This window comes from Cucumis melo, chromosome 12 (assembly GCF_025177605.1).
Source record: "Cucumis melo cultivar AY chromosome 12, USDA_Cmelo_AY_1.0, whole genome shotgun sequence".
NCBI lineage: Eukaryota > Viridiplantae > Streptophyta > Magnoliopsida > Cucurbitales > Cucurbitaceae > Cucumis > Cucumis melo.
The window spans coordinates 6216280-6231369 of NC_066868.1; the positions used below are offsets into that span (position 1 = coordinate 6216280).

A 15090-nucleotide genomic window follows, 5' to 3' on the forward strand; every position below is an offset into this window, starting at 1 on the left:
CTCTGAATACTTGACTGATCACTTGGTAGCAGTTCCTTTCTTTTGACCTTTCTTTTGCCTGATTTTATATTATTATGGTCAATACTTGCAGCGATTATTTTATTTTGATCAATTTGTAAAATAGCATAGAGGACGATTGAGAAGACTGACTTTTTGATAATGCAATAGTATAAATGCATAGAGAAGAGTGTACAATGTTGATCTATTATCAGGCAAGGACGCACCCGGTATCAATTTGTGTTCTTCTCAGCCGACATAAAGGATCTTTAAGAAATGACTGTTCAGATATCTTTGACGATGATAGTGTAGGGCAAAGCATTGTGCTCTAAACCATCCTACAACTTGCTACCATCTCCAAGTAAGAAATGGCGAGCTCTAGGGGTGAGCATGGCTAGCCGAGCAATAGAAGGCTGGTGACCAGTTTTCCTGTCCAGGCGGTCGGTAGTTATTGATGGGTAAGTTATGTAATGCCTTGAGTAGTTGAATTTTCATTAAATGCAGGAGATTGCAAAGTTATTTAATTTGGTCCCTAAATGTTCCTGTCCTTTAGAGTTGAGTAGTTTTGAATGCAAGTTTGAAATATATAATGCTTTGATAATTATCCAATACAGGTTTGAAATAAATTATGTAATTTCTATTTCATGTGTTAATTAATTCAAGACTACTAACTGTAATGTTATGGCCCTTCCAATAGGTTTCTTGTTGAGACGAGACTACATAAGTGAAGGATGTGTTCCATATTTTCTTTGGTCTCAGGTATGGGATTAATTTGGAATTACACTCATATGTTGCAGGCACAAGTTAATACTCTTTTATGTTTGAATTTTTCATAATTCCAACTTTATCGTTAGTATGGTTTCTCAGTGATGCACACTGCAGTAGATAAATCTTCGTGTCAATTCTTTAAGAGACTCTTGTATGATGTTTGAGAAATGTGCAAAGGTTAAAAATTTGTTTGCACATGGAAATTAAATAAAGTAGAGATGAACATGTAAGTTATAAAATCAAATTGAAACAAATAAGGAAATTAAACCAACAACGATGTTTGAGTTACAAATTTACTCCGACTAAATTTAACTAAAAAGTTGAAATCAAATATTAATATATGTTGACATGTTGAGAATCCCACGATAAAATATATCAAGGGAATTCACACTCTTATAAAATAGATAAATTAAGTATCTTATTAGAAATGAAACTATTAACGGGTTGGTAGTAATGATCTCTAAAGTCGATCAAAGAGTTAGCAATGGGTTGGGACATAGCGGAGGGACACTCCTCATTCTGTGGGAAAACCCCACCCTTGTTATTGTTCCATTCCTCATTTTGGGGAGTCGGAGTCGAGGATTGGATCCCAAGGGGAAAAATTCTCCGTTTTTATGTTTTTAATTATTTTTATTTAAAACAAATTAAAATTAATAATAGAAAAAATTTAACAATTTTTTATATTTAAAATTTAATTAAAAAATTAAGTTAATTTAATTATTAAATGAAATTTAAAAAAACCAAGAAAACAGGCCACTGTTTTCAAATTTTAGTAAAAAGATATGCTATAACATATATATATATATATATATATATATATATATATATATATATATATATATATATATATATATATACACGATAAAATAAAAAATTATTGGGGTGGCAACAATGGTTGTCGGAAATATGATTCTAATAATATAATTGTAAAAATTATCTAACAATGCGGGTGGTGAAAAACTATGAGATTTTGTTAATTTACCTTTTTAAAATTATTTTAAAAAATGTTTGAGGTTATTTCTTAACCATCATAACAAAATAATTACTTTATAAGTGAGGTCGATTTTTGATTTTTTGAAAATTAATTTTATTTTATTGTCAGACATGATTGTTTTAGATCAAAATCATGATTTTGAGAATAACAAAAGTAATTTTAACAATGCCAAAATTACTCTCAAACACACACCAATGACAAGCGAATCAACTCTCCCTCCATATATAACTAATGATATTAAGAGAAAAACCATAAAAATAATATCAAGCACTAACCAAATAAATCATTATGTTGTACCTTCTCATTCTGGGTGTGTTTGGATTGGTTTTTGAAATGTTTAATTTTTAAAATATTTCATTTTAAGATAAATTGAAGTGTTTGACATTCATTTGAAATAATTTTTGGAAAAATGAGATTATGAGATAAATCATTTTAGAGAAAACACATGCAATCAAATTTTAGAATAAATTTTTATTTTATGTTTAATGAGAAATCCCTTCCAAATATCTATTTTTTTTTATTTATTTTTTCTATTCCTTTTTACTATCTATTTTTTACTTCGTCGTTCTTTTTGTTTTTTTTTTCTATTTTTAAATATTTTGAATATTTTTTTTTAATGTATATGAACACACATTTAAATATAGAGATTAGCAAATGTTTCTCTCTCAGACAAATCTATTTTGACTTAACATTTGTGAAAGAAATCATGAGGACGTCAATGAAGAACATGATTGTTCGGTTCGTGAAATAAAGATGAATGAAGAACATGATCGAATTGCACGTCTTTTTGTCTAATTGATATTATATTGTATCGAAAAAAATTATTTATCTTATTTATATTTTGTTGATGTAAATCAATTTTTTTTATGATTATATATTTAGATATTTGTGTTTTTAAAATTGAATTTTTCAAAAAATAATTAATACAAATTAATGTTTAGTTTCAAGTAACTAAAAAATTAATAATTTCAAGATAACGTACAATTAATTTTAAAATATATTTATGAAAAAAGATTCAAAATGTGTGTATTTTTTTTATGAAATTTTTTCATAAATATAAATCAAAACAAACACAATTTTGTATATAAACATTTATAAAAAGGTCAAACCAAACATGTGAGTATTTAGATTTTAAACTCATCTTATAAAGAGATCAATCAAACATGTGAGTATTTAGACTTTAAACTCATTTTACAAAAATGTATTTTTAAAAAAACATTTTTTGTCATAGACAATCCAAACAGTCCCTTAAACACTTTTCAAAAAATATATTTTTTTTCAATGAAATTGTAATTATATCAAGATGGTTACAAATAACAAATTTATTTAGTTACACTGTATTCAAAAATTGATTCTAAGATCTATTTCTTCTTATTTTCTTTATGATTTTCAGTTAAACCTTTCAAAGTTATATTTTAATAATACATTTTTTAAACTTGCAAAGGTATATTATTTTAAATGAAAAAAATTCAATATACGTAAATAATTTTGATATAGCAATGACTGTCAACCGGTTTTCTTTTATTTCAACAAACCAATTTTAATCATCTAATTAAAAACACTTCAGAAGCTATACATTTTAAATTATTAATTCATTCAAGGATAGATTAAGAAATCTATGTTCTTTAACATTTATTTTTGAAGTTATTGAAAACACAAATATATATATATAGAGAAAAGAAACCCATATATCAAAAGATTGAAAAGGATCAAAATCATTGGACTTACCCTAACTATATGATATAATTAAAATAGATTGTGAGCTGTCTCTTAAAATATATCCAAAACCCAATAAATGGATGTGTTCTACTAGTTGCTCCCAATGAATGTACATGAAGCAATTGTATATATCTATTTGGTCTCTTTGTGTTATATATAGCTTGGGTTATCCAAGTCCCAAATGATCAACAATTATTATAAAAATATTTAGGTGGGCTACATTCCATGTTGATGTTCACCCAATCTATTTAATTCTCCAACTATAATATAATTTTTAATTTTGTTCTTTCTTTCCTACACGATTTGTATGGAAATGTGTCTAACTTGTTATCCAACTCTTAAAATGACTTAAATTATATACGATTTATATATGTTATTTACAAGATTTTAGTCTTCAAGTTTAGAGTGACCATAAATATACACATCCTCTAGTCTTATTGATGCATATGCAATTGTATATTATTTGATATTTTTCTCTGATAATAAATAAAACTGTTACCTCACCTTTGTTCGTGTACATAATGTGAACCACTTGATTTCTTTTTTTGTTTGTCGATTTCTTTGTCATATCAATTAGCACAGATTGCATAAAGATGAATGCACAAACTTTAAATATACTATCTAATGCAATGTAAGGGAAAATATCTAAAAGTGCTAGCTGGCGGAGAGTACATGAACCGTATGGGAAGGGGTAGGCATTATGAACTTTTTGGTTCATTTCCATTTCCAAGGCATCTGACGTGGACACTTTGGTTGTTGCTTTTTCCACTATTTTTTTCACTTTTTTGGTGAGTTGGACTTGATGATGTGGCTTAGTTCTTCTATTTGGAACAAGAGGCATCTTACGTGGGACCTCTATAATTTTTCAAGTTGGAAATAAATAAATTAAAGGAAAGTCTTTGTGATATGATATTTATGTGGGTGGTGATGTGACCCTTCAAAAATCCCTGTGCCCCATTTCATTTTATGGTTCCCTAATTTAATTTTCGCGATGTCCATGGATTGTATTGAATTGAAGAATATTACTTTTTTTTCTTTTTTTTTTTGACACGTTTCCTTTTTAGAGTTTTAGTTCTTGGAAGATTTTGAGAAGTAGAATTGAACAGGAAACAACCTAAGGGCAAATTTCTTAGACGTGATAGAATGGAGAAACATAATATGAGTTTGGCTTGTTTAAGGTTTGGCTATGGTGAAGTGAATGATGAAAAACTCAAGTTCAATGTGGTCGACTTAAACTTGAGTGTGTAACTTGGCTTCTTTATAACTTATGAAGTTAAATGATCTAGAGGAACTTAGTGGATGAAAGGTGATCGATTTGATGTGTATGAGTTGTAAAAGTATAAGTGAGCTAGGTCTAAATGCAATCATACACAGTCGATGAAGTAATAGTCTTAGAGTATTTCGAGTATCGAATCCACATGATTAATAGTAGTTAATTTGTTTGAGCATGTGACTAATTGAAATCGTTTAGGTAACAATGATGAATTGTGTCATGAGTGGACAATAATATAAATAATAAAAACCAGTAAATATTGGTGATGAAACAAGGTTTAACAATGCTTTGACTTTTTGGACTCTACAACAAAAGTGTCTACAAGAATTTTCATTTTCGTCAACGCAGAGAAACGTGGGTAGATCTTCTAGTGACGTTTTTTTTTGCGTGGGCACGTTTCGTGGGGAAAATCTTGTTGTTTTTCCTTTATCCATGTTGCCGATGTTGTGTCGGTAGAACTATCCACCCCAATTAAAATCGTGGACAGAAAAGGCATTTCTGGCAACGAAAAAACATCGATCGAAAGGTACTTTTTCCCAAAATCAGCATCACATCGACAAAAATAGATTTTATGGCCACGAAAATTACGTTGGCAAAAAGGTCTTTTTACCTACGATCATCATCACATCAGCAAAAATAGACTTTATGGTCACATTTGTTTTGTGGGCAAAAAAAAATGTTTATACCAACAAAAAGGTTTTTGTTGGCAAAAAGAAAATTTCTCCCCACACTACATTTGTCAGCAGATATGCATCAAATACATTTTTTAGATAGAACTTTAATTGTTGATCACGAATGATGTGTCGGTAGATAATATTTATTTTTTTTTCTTCACACACAAAATGTCGGCAGAGCTTTCTAACTACCAACATATTTTTAGCCATAAAAAAATCGTGGCAGTTATGATTTTAATTTTTTTCACATTTATTATTAATATAGTATGCTTCTAAATTAATTTTTAAATATAGAATTAATTTCTTGGCTATAACAAATTATATCGAACATTGCAACAAAAAATTTAAAAATGAAAATATTTCCAACCATTAATACTTTGTCAAAATATGACAAACCATAATTCTTTAGTTGCAATAACAAAATATACAAACCTGACCTATATTAAATTTCATTTTGCCATACCAAAATGAACAAAAAATATATTAAATACACAAAAAATGGTTAACTCAGTTAGAAAGTCTTCAAGAAAATAGTCATTCCCTGCTCCTTTAAATTACATAAACTTGAAAAAGGTACATTAAAATGAATAAGAACATGGTAATTATTAACTATTTGTTTCAAATGAATAAAGTTTACATTAAAAAAAAACAAATATTGACATATGTACTTTAAGACAACAAATCCTCATATATTCCAAACCATCCAAAAACCCAAAAGAATGTCCTAAAAATTTTAAAATAAGATGCAAATGGCCTAAGTGGGACTTTCAATCCAAAATAAACCTAAAAAGTTTTCAAAAAGTGTTTAGATGACATTTTAACTCTTAAAACAACACTTGCATGCCCCAAGTGCAACTTTGAAACTAAAGTTTAACTAAAAAATATGCTAAAATGTGTCTTAACCCTAACTACTTGTTTCAAATGAATCAAGTATAAAAATAAGTAAAAACAAATGATATATGTACTTTAAGATAAAAAATCCTCATATATTTAAAACCATCCAAGAACCCAAAAGAATGTCCTAAAAGTGTTAAACCAAGATTTAAATGGCCTAAGTGTGACTTTCAAACCCAAAATCAACCTAAAAAAAATACTCAAAAAGTGTCTAGGTGTCATTTTCACTCTTAAAACAAGACTTACATGCCTCCAATGTGACTTTGAAACTAAAGTCTAACTAAAAAATGTGCTAAAAAGTGTCTTGACTTTTAAATGTCTAAGTGCGATCACAAAACACAAAACAAACTACAATAAATCTAAAAATTGTCTAAGTGATACTTCTACAAACCATTCGAAAAGCTAAAAAATGTCATATACTTTATAATATCATGTATGTTTCAAATCATCCGAAGACCTAAAATTGTCATAGTTTTCCATCAAAACAACAAGCTTAAAATCTTGAAAAAAAGTGAATGTTCAAACAAGATGCAATTGACAAGTGTCTAAGTGATACTTCTACAAATTATCTAAAAACCTAATTGTGAAATGCCACTATATGCATGATTGACTATCGTATCTACAAGATAGTCATAAAATATTTCAACTCAAGTACAAAAATTAATGTGAAATATATGTATGATTGACTACTATGACGGTAGGATAGCCACACATAATATTGAGACATTCTTTAAGAATATAATTTTTTAATTTTTAGTTTAGAAAAATACATGTGTTTGAAGATGTATCCTCTTCCTTTTCCACTCCTAGATCCAACTTTTTTTTTTTATGTCAGCTCACCTTTGTTTCCATTTTGCAAGTTCATTGGTTAACATTTCATTTGGTTCTTTAAGGTATGCCATCTCATTCTTCTCTTTCTCACGTGTAGATGACACATTACTACCTAAAGATTCACCACTTTTTAGGTTGACAGTTTGCATTGAGCGACTCCTTAATACAATTTCACACTAGAGATCGTCTGAACACCAGCTTTAGCTAACTCTACAATGATTCGTTGCATTTCCAACTACATGAAAGATTTAGTTAGATTAAATATATTTAATAACACATGAATTTACTTAGTTATGATAAAACAAACTTACGTATGCGTATTTTACCTTATCATTGATCCATTCTTCTTTTTCACAAAAATATTTTTCTTGGAATACCTCTACCTCATCATTTTTTTTCTATAAAAAGAATACAATTAAGGTTACTAAAAAAAGACTCATACAATAGTACAAAAGATAATTACAATACATCATACAAATTCATGTCGAACTTGGAAGAATGACTTCGCCTTAGTGACATGGTTGAACTTGATAGTAGAGTCACTTCTTTTGTTTGTCTCTCATTTTTTCTAATTGAAGTAGAGATAAGATCAAGTACACAATATTCATGTAAAATAATTTTCTGAACTAAGGAAAAATACCTTTCATGCATCTGTTTCCCATTTATCACATATAATGTTCCAATCCTCATGTGTTATCCTGTCTGGTGGATTGAGCTTCAATAAGTTCGATAAATTCACAGTAATATTTGTGCCAGCATGCTCAAAATTCTCTAAAAGTATTATGCATATTTTCTTCCAAGTATTATCTCGCAATCATGTTAGTGTTGTCAAATTCAAAATATGTATGCATATTCAATAATATATATATAAATGGATCGATTTTACATATAAAATAGTATAAGAATGCATAAAAAAGCATAAACATACCTCCAACCAACCAATCACGAGCTCCCTTACGCCCATAGGTATTGTCTTCCAGTTCTCGCAACTTAATGGAATAGTGTTTTGAACTATAGTACCAATGTCAAATGCAATTTTAGGGCAAAAACAGTTACTTTTTTTCCTTCTTACTCGTTAATTTCTATCTTAATCTTTCCATGTTTTTTTTTACAAACTTGCCCAGTTTTATGTTTCGACTGTATCCTCTCACACCCTTTCCTCACTTTTTAGTTCATGATTAAGATCCTAAAAGTAAAACAAGTTTTAGATAATTTCAGGAATGTATAAAAAATAAATTTGCATATCTTATTAATATCTGATGTAGTGGAAGGATCGATTGATGGAGTGTTTGTTTGTTCAACTTCAGTTAATGCTAATTGTGCTTGATCTGGACGTACCATTGTACTACAAAAATCAACTATTAGTGGTTAGATTTTAAAATAATTATGGCATAAGTATATAATATACATATACCCTTTATTAATTACCATATGAATTCGAAGATTCTAGTTGTTTAGGTTCGTCATTTATAAAGTCGTCATCGATTGGGGATTGATCTTGATTATCTAGCTCTTTATGATCAACAATAGTAGGTTCAACGTTGCCTTTAAAAAATGGGATATTGTGTATGAATTCATCGACCCCAATTGAACTAGATGCTTCTAACAACTCAAGCTTATCATCTTCTAATTCTTTAACTAATGGAACATCTCATCCTTGTTTATTTTTGAACAATTTGTACAATTTTTCAATTACTATGAAGTTTTGGGTTATTAATTATGTAGAAAATTTGCAGAGTTTGAGTAGCTAATATGTATGGGTCATTAGTGTACCACAAATGGGAAGCATCGATTATTTTAAACCTAAATCACAATAGAATTTGTTTTTTTTTGACATCCGTGTAAAACCAGTTATATTTTAAAAGACATACACGTATACACTTAGGATATTTTAAGTCCAAGACCTCTTGCAAATACACCATAATAATTTGTTTCATTGGCTTTGGTTTCTCTATATGCAATTATTCCACTATTCTGAGTAGTCCTAAGATTGTCACACTCTATTGAATAAAAACGTAATCCATTTACAAAGCAACCACTATAAGTGCGAACTTAAGTAATAAGCCCCAATGCTTTGGAGTAAAGATCATCAGATGCTTCACCTATTTCACGTAATGAATACATCTACATAATATTATGTAAGTTATAATAACTACTAATAGCTCAATAGTAAAACATTATATTTTGATGCTGAAAACAACACTTACATGTGTTTTAAACCAATCAAAAAATTCTAATAGGTGCTTTCTACATAAATCTAATCCATCATCTCGTCTGGTATTTATCAAGCTCAAATGTTCTTTACTTAGTAATTATGTCAAACATTAAAAGGAATTTTGACTTAGTCATATACAATATATGAACTGACAAGTAACTGATTATACAAAATGTATCTGCGATACAATTCTATTTGAGAATAGTTGTTCAGAACATACCAATGACATATTCTTTTCTCATCTTCAGATAGCGTCCTCACAACTGACCCCTCTATTAGTTGCACATTCTGTTTAAATACATTGAAGTCCTAAGAGCTAAGTTGTTTGTTCATTAAGTCGTCATTCCATGGATTCCTATTTAATCTTGTCTTTATTTCTGTTAGATACATCAAGTAGAAGGTCAAACATTCATTTATACTGAATGCTTCTATTATGAAACCCTCAGTTTGAGCTTTGTTCCGTACATATTATTTTAGTGTTCGCAAGCTTCTCTTTATAAGATACATCTAACTATAGCTTACTAGACCAACAATCTTTGTCTCAGCTGATAAATAAACTATAAGATGTATCATTACATCAAAAAATGCAGGTGAAAAAATTCTTTCAAATTTACAGAGTATGAGCATAATATCAGCTTTCAGACAATTCAAGTCATTTATACGTATTGTCTTTGCAGACATATCATTAAAAATATTACATAACTCAACTATAGTTGTACACATATCCTTATGTAATTATGCTTGTACAACAATGAAAAAAAGTCGTTGGAGTAAAATGTGAGAGTCATAAGTCTTCAGTCTCTATAATTTTCCTTCATTGACACCTACACATCATGATATATTTGAGAGAAATCCATCAGAAAATTTAACTGATTTCAAACTGATTTCAAAAACTTACAAAAGTCTATTCTTTCGCTACCAGTTAATGTATATTTTAGCATGTGGTTTTATCAACTTAGTTCCTTGCCTTTGCAAATATAATTCCTTTCGTATATTCAAGTCTTCTAGACTAAATAGGCATTGATTGTGTCCTTTGTTGTAACAACCTAACTCTTTATACTAAGCTGAGGTCATTACTATTAAAAATAAGTAAAGATTTTCTTAACAAAATAGAAGATAACACTAACTTTCATTGAAAACCTCAAATACCCATTATAAATTATAAATAAATAAAAGTACATAGAAATAAATTCTAAGAAAATAAAATTCTAGTTCGGGCCCAATCTAATTTCAAAGAAAAATAATCATAGAAACAACTCATGAGTTTGATAAATGTAATAATACAAAAATACTAAAATCAAACCTGTAAAGTAAAAGTGGAAGCAATAAAAAGTTTCCCTATGGCAAGTCGTAGTCGCTTCTTGTCATTCGCCAGCTTCCTTCTACCTCTACTTCTAACTCTGCCTGAAAAATTAAATATAGAAAGAGTGCGTATAAACATATACTTAGTAAGTGATCTACTACTAGTCCCACTAGGTGTCTGTTAACTTCACATTAAGGTCTTGTAAAGAAGTACCCCTAAATTGGCGTGCTCTCGGACACATGGAATCTAAATGATCCCGTAGGAACACATCTGTTCTTCATTGAATCCAAAGGAACACCTAGGATAAAATCGGGCTTTAGTGAATTCAAAGGAACACCAAAGACAAACTTATCTTCAGTGAACCCGAAGGAACACTTAAGACAATCAGGTTGTAGAGACCCCATCGAACCACTCATAAATATAACATATCATGACAGACTAGTAGTCCCATTGAAACACACAGTCATAATAAGGTGGTAATCCCGAGGGACACTCATATGGGTATGACCCTAATAGATAAAGTTAATAGAATACCCAATCCATAGCATGTAGCACATTATAAACATCAGAAAGATAGCATGAATATTAATTCTAACGTCCTTAATCATGTGATTAATATTTCATGTATCATCATTAACGTAAATCAGTAATCATCATCAATGTAATATCAGTCATCAACATAATTCATCGATACATTATGCATCTTACCTACATTAATGCATAATAGGGAAATTACATGCAAGCTCTACTTCAGTTTGAAGGTCAAGTGGGAGAATCTCTTACCTCGAGATTAACTTAACAAAATTATCCAACAGTCACGGTCAAACTTTTCAAGAATAAATCCTAAACAGTAAGGGAACCCAATACTAAAAATAATAATTTTTACCAGTTGCTTAAAGATCCAAAATTAATTTAATTCAACTTACCCAAAGTTGGGGTTGAATCCAATTTATCTTTGATTTGGGAAAATTTCACAGCTTAATTCCTCGAGTTTAACTAATTGTACCTTTAAGAAAAAACTCTAACTTAAAACCAAAATTTAAATTATTTAAGCACCAAGGGATATTTATTTGGGCATACCAAACCCAACAAAAAACTTACCAAAATACTAGATGGCTCCTAAAAGCAAATGACTTGAAACAAGTTGGCTTGACTTAGCTAGGAGGAACCGGTTCGGATATGGCTTGGAGAGACGCGTGCAGCTTGAAGACGTCTTGGAGGTACGTGTGCAGCTTGGATCTAGGACACAGCTCGGATGCTCGGCTAGCAAAGGAAAAATGACTTGGTTTGATAAAACTTGGCTCAAACATATGGCTTACAAAGGAAAAATTGCTCGATTAGTAGCTTAGCTTTGCTGGAAACCCCTTGGCGATGGGTGAATGGAGTCGCGATGAAAGTGAAATGGAGGAGAACGCAACGGCCGACGGAAAAACGAAGATCTACGCAAAACAGAGGAGAAACACGGCTACTCCACGATACTTCGAGTTAACAACTTAGATCATGAACGGAGAAAGACAATGTACGGCAGAAAGGTTGACGGAGAACAAAAACAGCGACGACTAGGATTTTTTTTTTTTTGTAGAAAAGAAGAAGATGAATAGGTTGAAGATGATGAATAATAAATGGCACACTTTACAAGGATTTTATTTACATAAAACCTAATAATATTATTAATAATAATATTGTTGGCGTTCATGCCTTAAATCTTGTGGTCTTGTAGTTTGTAATTGTATATATTATATAAACTTTTTATTTATCTAATAAAATAAAGTGTTTTATTTTATTTGACATTTAGTTGCATTAACTCATAAAACCAATAAACTAACGTCCAAGGTTATCTTCTGTAACCTAAACATGTATGTCGAGAAATACAAGTGGATCATGTTTAAGTAATAACCTAAATGGTCTGTAGTAAATGGATAAAGCTGGATACCTTATCCTGGTGACACTACGAATACGATCTGCTTTGTAGTTGTTACAATTGTTCTAAAGTGCTACAAATGATTTGATCCTAATCATTTATGTCGAGACATTAGAGCGGGGGTATTCTATATAAAGAGTTTGTATGAGACTGGACCATGAAATGAATAGTCTCTCTTATTAATACGGTTACTAGTTGAGACTACATTTCACCAGGATGACTATAGGTGACTTGGCCTGAATCCTGAGTGAGTTGTGAACTCCTACCTATGAAGACGATCCTTAGAATTGTATGGGTGAGAGTATTACTTAGTGAATATAATTACTATATAATACAAAGTGTTTGATTTATATATTCACAAAGTGAGAGTGGCCTATATATTCACAAAGTGAGAGTGTCCTATATACTATGAATATATAGGCCACTCTCACTTTGTATTATTTTAAAATCTCATTACTTAGTGAATATAATTATTAAATGACATTAGAATTGCATATTTATAGGTTTTAATTATTTTCTTTCTTATAAGTGTTATAAGTTTATGAATTTAGAATTAAAATCTATAATAAAGAGTTGCATGCTAACATAAGGTCACAATTAGTTTTAAATAGTTTAAAATTAATTCATCTAGACCTTAATGAATAATATTTCTAATGAGATTAGAAATAGGATTAATCTTTTCTCGTTTTAATAGGATTAAAATGATATCAATAAAAGATTAAATTTATAAAATATTTGTCTATAAGGGACCTTTGTCTAAGGAAGGTTCTGTCTAGGCTGGGGTACTTAAGCTGACGGTAACGGAACACCCCTATCTAGGAACTGACCTGGAAAGTGAATTAGTCAAACATTTTATAAGCATGCAATACATGATTACATTTATCAAAGTGTTTGATGAACAATAATCATATATTGTTAAACTATCCAATATAAGAGTTATATTGGGTAAATTTAACAATGGACTTAGATAAATAATTAGCCGTATTTTCTAAGTTGTTTTTTTAAGTAAAACACTAAGTGGGAGGAAATGAGGTATATGATACTTCATTTTTCTTTTCATGTTTCTCCTTAAACATTCACACCGTGAGACTTATGCTCGGCCTCGAGGCACCTTTGCTTGTGTCCCCCTACTGGTGGTGTTTGTGTAAGTCAATAACAAGGTGAATGAAGATAGTGTTTATAGTAAGTGGGAAAGGGATGTGTGTCAACACATCCCGCGGTCTCTTTCATTAGTTTTTAGTAAATTCTCATGCTCGGCCTTGAGGCACATTTGCTTGTGTTCCCCTACGGAAGGTGTTTTCATTAGATTTTACTCAAACTCCAAAAATGGATAGGTTTTCTTTAGTTTTTGCTCCAATCGGTTTTTTCCCTACGAATTACTTATTGGGGTGGAACTCTAGAATCTAAAATGAAGGGTTACACTTACAAGAAATTTTTAAGTAAGTTAATCATTTCTTGACTAAACAATGATGACTAACTATTATAGGAATAAGAGTTATTCTGGTGTAATATTTAGTTGAGATTGTCTCAATTTAGTGAATGGATAATTAATCACCCTATGGAGGTTTTTATTCTACCTCACTGAAGCATCATTGCAAAATAGATCACTTAGGATACATTAAAATTTTCCTAAATTGATTGGTTTTATATGGAAAATGCTAGTATAACTAATATAAATAAATTGTATGTTTTCAGCAATTTGATAATGATGAGTGCTACTTTGAATATGCTGGCTGTTGATAAACTTAATGGCAATAATTATGCATCTTGGAAAAATACTATCAACACTGTGCTAATCATCGATGACCTTATATTTGTCCTAGTTGAGGAGTGTCCTCAAGTCCCAGCTGCTAATGCAACTCGAACTGTTCGAGAAGCATATGAGCGCTGGGCCAAGGCAAATGAAAAAGCCCGAGCATACATCTTGGCAAGCTTATCTAAAGTATTGGCCAAGAAACATGAATCAATGCTCACTACTCGTGAGATCATGGACTCCTTGCAGGAGATGTTTGGTCAAGCCTCTTATCAGATCAAGCATGATGCTCTGAAATACATTTATAATGCCCGTATGAATGAGGGAGCCTCAGTACGAGAACATGTTCTCAATATGATGGTTCATTTCAACGTGGCAGAAATGAATGGGGCCGTCATCGATGAAGCCAGTTAGGTTAGCTTTATTTTGGAATCTCTGCCAAAGAGTTTCATACAATTTAGAAGCAATGCTGTTATGAATAAGATTGCTTATACCCTTACCACCCTTCTCAACGAGTTACAGACTTTTGAGTCTATGATGAAAATCAAGGGATAGAAGGAAGAGGCAAATGTTGCTACTTCCAAAAGAAAGTTCCATAGAGGTTCGACCTCTGAAACTAAGTCTATGCCTTCTTCATCTGGCAATAAGAAGTGGAAGAAGAAAAAGGGTAGCCAAGGAAATAAAGCTAACCTCGCTGCTGCTAAAACGAGCAAGAAAGCCAAGGCTGCAAAGGGAATATGTTTCCATT

General features: G+C 30.5%; 1 protein-coding gene across 1 annotated transcript; it reads left to right on the top strand.

Annotated features, from left to right (window-relative positions):
* Positions 1–14297: 14297 nt before the first annotated feature.
* On the top strand, positions 14298–14756 carry LOC103502537 (uncharacterized). The gene has a single exon (XM_008466499.1). The coding sequence runs from the start codon at positions 14298–14300 to the stop codon at positions 14754–14756; it is 459 nt and encodes a 152-aa protein (XP_008464721.1).
* Positions 14757–15090: the final 334 nt, after the last annotated feature.